Source organism: Nanorana parkeri, unplaced genomic scaffold (genome assembly GCF_000935625.1).
Source record: "Nanorana parkeri isolate BGI_ZX_2015 unplaced genomic scaffold, ASM93562v1 scaffold135, whole genome shotgun sequence".
NCBI lineage: Eukaryota > Metazoa > Chordata > Amphibia > Anura > Dicroglossidae > Nanorana > Nanorana parkeri.
In genome coordinates, this window is record NW_017306403.1 from 775,771 (window position 1) to 781,264 (window position 5,494).

The 5,494-nt window shown below is 46.7% G+C and overlaps 1 protein-coding gene across 6 annotated transcripts in view; it reads right to left on the bottom strand.

The window, feature by feature from the left end:
• Positions 1-5,494, bottom strand: part of PLXNA1 (plexin A1) — a 293,334-nt gene that overhangs the window by 272,067 nt on the left and 15,773 nt on the right. For 2 of the 6 annotated variants that reach the window (XM_018553932.1, XM_018553933.1), the window contains exon 2: positions 3,068-3,250. In XM_018553932.1, coding sequence (XP_018409434.1) covers positions 3,068-3,250 — 183 coding nt within the window. Of the gene's footprint in view, positions 1-3,052; positions 3,251-5,494 lie in introns of all 6 variants that reach the window. The other 4 variants (XM_018553935.1, XM_018553934.1, XM_018553936.1 and 1 more) reach the window with 2 other exon arrangements.

The following is a 5,494-nucleotide window of genomic DNA, read 5'->3' on the forward strand; positions in this document are numbered from 1 at the left end:
AAAAAAAAAAAGAAAATCCACATTTCGGTTCTTTTTTTTGTGTTAATATATATGAATACTAAAAAGCCTGTCGCATGTGACGGCGAGGAGGAAGCTGCGGCCGTCGCATTTAACAGTTTAAAATGGGAGAAAAATCGTTTTAAAAAGGAATTAAATTGAATTAAAAGAAGAAAAGATAGAATGTGCAACTGATTTAACCCCTTCACGTCTGTAGAGAAAGGATGCCCGGTGCGGAGGGAATGTTAATCTACGTTAGAACAGGGGGCCGCCGGCTGTTGTGGAACTACAAATACCATGAGGCATTGCAAGAGTCCCACAGCCAAAGGCATGGCTTCCAGAGACAGATGCATCATGGGATTTGTAGTTTAACCGCAGCTGGAGGGCCAGGTTTTGCTCACCCCTGCTTTAAGCCCGTGACACACTGCATGCAAAAGCAGCACGCGGCAAAGGGAAGCAGCAGCGCGCAGATCTTCGCCTGCCGTGTGTCTTGCAATTTTCAATCCGGCGCGCCGGCTTGCAAGAGCTAGCGTAGCGGAGATCAAAAATGTCATCTTTAGCCAATCGGCGTGCGCGTATAGGATGCAAAGTCCATTGCGTTGTTACGCGTGAGCCGATTGGCTGAAGATGAAGTCTTTCATCTGGCTGCGATCAGCTCAGCCCCTCGCAGGTTCGCGTGCAGCGCGTCACAGGCTTTAGAGCTAGGAGCCCGCAGCGCTTTGCCTTCCCAACCGACACCGACAGCTCCCGGTCTGCACTAAACTTTGGGAACCAATCAGCAAGGTTCCCGATCATGTGATTATCACGTCAGCTATGGACAAGGAGATCACACAGCTTTATTTAAAAACAATGCAACATCAGTTAACAGTTTCAATGAATCATTTCTGCGACCGGCTGTCACAGTGATCACGTGATCGCATTGATGACCTCTCATCACAAAAGGGTTAAAAAGCTTGTAAAACACACATAGAACATTAGGATTAACGATAAAGCTGAACTCTTGATATTTTTCCTAAATATAAAAAGTTCAGCTTTATCTTGTATGCTAATTATAAAAAAAAAAAAGGAAGGTTTAGACCTCTGTCATGTATTTATTGCTACAAGTCTCCCCGTCAAGGAAACAGACAGGAAGTGAAGGAAAATCTCCCCAAAGGCGACACAGACCAGTTGGAGCTCCTATAGCAGGTACAGAAACAGCAAATTCAGCATATAAAGCCAAAAATACAAAAGTAACAACAACATGGGACCGCAGGCCACAGTTGTAAACTCAAACTCGGCATCCAATGACTCACTTTCCTCACATGTAACATTTACATTCCATTCACTGAACTTCTAAGTCAGCAAATTCAATTTTTACATCATTCCGGTCAAATCCAAAAGCTGAACTCCGAACACAAACGTTTTATAATAAAATTCTCGGATGGCCATAAAATAATACAAAGACACTTAATGGGCAGCAATGTCTATGCAAACCCGGGTGTCACCTTGTAAAAATAGTGATGACATCATCACCGTACAGAGAGCAGAGTGGTGGGAGGGGCCCAGCAGGCTCCGCCTACTACAGGAAGGGGTGAAGACAAGGCCAGTCACACTGCACAAGGCGAGAGAGCAGAACTGTGGGAGGCAGGCTCCACCCACTACAGGCTAGCTGCAGAATGCTACAGGAGGGGGCGGAGACAAGACCAGTCACCCTGCACAAGGAGAGAGAGCAGCTGTGAGCGGTCTTTATTACAGGAGGGGGCGGAGACAAGACCAGTCACACTGCACAAGGAGAGAGAGCAGCAGTGACCGGTCCTTATTACAGGAGGGGGCGGAGACAAGACCAGTCACACTGCACAAGGAGAGAGAGCAGCAGTGACCGGTCCTTATTACAGGAGGGGGCGGAGACAAGACCAGTCACACTGCACAAGGAGAGAGAGCAGCAGTGACCGGTCCTTATTACAGGAGGGGGCGGAGACAAGACCAGTCACACTGCACAAGGAGGGAGAGCAGCAGTGACCAGTCTTTATTACAGGAAGCTCCACGTTTTGCACAAATCTGGAAGAAATACACAAGGCTTCAAGAAGAATACACATGACTCTTGTATGAGGACAATATAGTTTTAAAAAGACTGCTGCTTTCATTCCTTGTGCAGGGTGACAGGTCTCATCTCCGCCCCCTCCTGTAGTAGGTGGGGACTGCTGGGTCATCCAATAAACTTCCTGTAATAAAGACTGGTCACTGCTGCACTCTCTCCTTGTGCAGGGTGACTGGTCTCGTCTCCGCCCCCTCCTGTAATAAAGACCGCTCACTGCTGCTCTCTCTCTCCTTGTGTAGGGTGACTGGTCTGGTCTCTGCCCCCTCCTGTAATTTTCTGTAGGCAGCTTGTAATGGGTGGGGCCTGCTGGGTCCCTCCCACTCCTAGATTCTCTGCACAGGCTACGAACAGCACAGTGGTGTCGTCACGGTTACTTTTACAAGGCAATATCTGGGTTTTTGCATGCATTTGGTGCACATTAGGTGCCTTTATACTTTTGTGCTACATAAAACACAGTGACTGCATCACATCTACTTTTACATGGCAATATCTGGGTGTGTAAAGGCATTTGGGGCACACAATCTGGCTATTAAGCAATACGTGTGAAGGAAAATGTGTGTGGCCAGAGTTCAGCTTGAAATAAAACAAAAGGCAATTACCTTGTGGAAAATACGACCAAAGCCACCGTGGGGAAATACACTGCAACACACCATCTATATTGTATTCTAGGAAGGAGGTCACACGAGCTCTCTGTACACATGGCAAGACATTGCAGAAGCCATTGGCTACAACATTGCAGCACAGACACTATACCATTCAATCCTCGGCTGCCTGAAATAACCTCAAACAGCACAACAAAAGCAGCACTTTGCATACGGCCAAACTGCTACAAAGATGCAAATTGCTGGATTACGAAGGGACTGATGGGTTCAGCTGCGAGCCGAGGCCTTTTGTCAATCGCCACCGCGGACGATCCACAACGACAGGTCCGCATATCGCAGCGGTGGCCCGAAAACATCAGCAAGCACTTTGCGTCACATCACGCGAACGTACCTTTTTCAACCTGCCGCTGCGGGTTCCGGCGAACACCACCGTGTGCCCGCGATAATCGTAGGCGGCCACTGACGTCATGCCGTCCTCCTTATCGATGAAAAGCGGGGTTCCTTCGATGGTGACGGTCCCTCCGAGTGGCTGGTTAAAGTCCTGGCCGCAGAAGTTGTCGTCGATCTGCAGGGGCTGAAAGACAAAAAAAAAAAAAAGGAAAACAATGAAAACTCAGATATATTTATATTTTGTTTTACAAACTTTTGAGCTGTTGCCTAGATACTGCGTGGCCTATGACCGCTCAGATTCCTGGCGGCATTACCCCCCCCCCCTTCATGGTGGACAAAGGCCAAGAGGGCACATGGATAAAAATACAGAATGTATAAAACAGCCCAGTCTGGCCCATGGCAACCAGATTCCATCACTGTCTAAATGGTGCTTTGATTTACAAAGCTTAGCTGAACTAAAAAGAGAAGCCGATTGGTTGCTATGGGCAACTATACCACTTTTGATAAATTCCCTCCTATGAGGTGTGTGTATGTGGTGTGTGGTGTGTGGTGTGTGGTGTGTAGGTGTGTGTGTGTGTGTTTTTTTAGTTTTGGATAGAATTGGGGAAGGTTAGAACCCCTGCCAGGTTTTTATTGCCATCTGTGTGTTCCTGCCGCAGGGGCAAGGGTCTGGGAGGGATGATTTCCTCTGGAGACGTTCTCCCTCGTTTCCTGTTGAGTGCACAGTACGGGAACCGAAAGGAAATCTCCTCACTGGAACTTGGAGAGCAATAAAGAAACACCTGGAAATGTTGTTGACATTTTAGCTTTAAGATGATTTTTTGTTTTTATCTCAGTAAATATTTATGGAAAGTTTATATAATAGAAAGTAGAAAAAGGAAAAACTCTCCAATGACGAAGATCGATATTCTATTTCCCGGTCGGCACTTCTTAGCGGCCCGTTACATCAGGAAAAAGGGGAGAATGGAGTAAGGGGAGAATAGATGAAAGGGAGAATGGAGGAAGGGGAAAAGGGGAGAATAGATGAAAGGGAGAATGGAGGAAGGGGAAAAGGGGAGAATGGAGGAATGGGGAGAATAGATGAAAGGGAGAATGGAGGAAGGGGAAAAGGGGAGAATGGAGGAATGGGGAGAATAGATGAAAGGGAGAATAGAGGAAGGGGAGAATGGATGAAGGGGGGAGGGAAAAGTGGGGGGTTAGAGAAATCAATCTCCCACATTTGGAATACATAATCGTTTATAATATTCCTACATCCCTATGTAATAATAGTATGTCATGAAAGACAATAATTCAGAAGAATGAAGGCGAAAATAGCATGTCTTGAATTCTTTCCAGGGATCCCAAATATTGAGTTCCAAAGATGGACGCTTACTCTCATTCTAGCTCCTCCATCATCCAAACATTTTATGTCATGAAGTAATAGATGGAACCATATATCATTTCCACTGCGAGATGCAATAGGACTGACCTTACGGAAAAGGTCTAAACAATGCTCCTCAGTAGCCCCAATTATCTGTAAAATAATAACCTGTACTTAGAAAAACAATATATCCCCGCTGAAAGGCGGCCGAGGAAAGGACGCAGCGAGGCGTTGAAGATGTGGGGTGTGTTACTCCGGGAGTGTCAGGAGGGAGCGTGAACACGGCAGGTGTCGAGGAGAAGAAACAAAAGGAAAACTATTTCAAGGCTCTCAGAAAAGATTCCCGGGGCCCCCGGCTGACTGCGAGGAGGTTAAGCGGACATTCCAGGGACACGAGGTCTCAGCGACGCAGGAAAACCAATTACTTTTCGGAATATTCAGGTAATCTACGAAAATAAAGAGCCGCATTCTCTGTCATGTCAGGGTGTGAGAAGGACACGAGACGCATATTTATGATCTCCGCGTACAGTTCCAACCGCTCAAACGGCATTTACAAATATCACATCGATCAGCGCCGTTTGGCTCTGTCCATTTAATTTAGAATGTAACAAATAATGAACGGAACAAGATATTTAAGTAAACTGATCGAGTCTTCCCCAAAGCCTTGTCCAAACCTAGCATACCGTACGCATAGATGTGGCACTATTTAGAGAACTTTTCAAATATCTAATGCAATAATTCTGACTAACCTAGATTTTGTTTTTTTTTCCTCTTATTTACTTGTATTCTCTCCCTGTGAGAGCTGGAGTATCAGGCTGAGCGTCAGGCTGAGTGGGGTCCGCTCCCTGAATAAGGATCACTGATGGTTGCTATGGGTTACTACCCTTGCTCATTTCCTGTGCTTCACAACAGAAAGGCCCACAAGGGTTAAATCTAGCCGCTCTTCACTGTCCCTTCGTTCCGCTGGCGCAGCCTTTCCATCTTTCCCCAGCTGCTGTGCCAGCGGGCTTGGCTAATATTTATCATGGCTGCCACAGCATAGAGCTGCCCGGCTCCTCGGCCCCGATA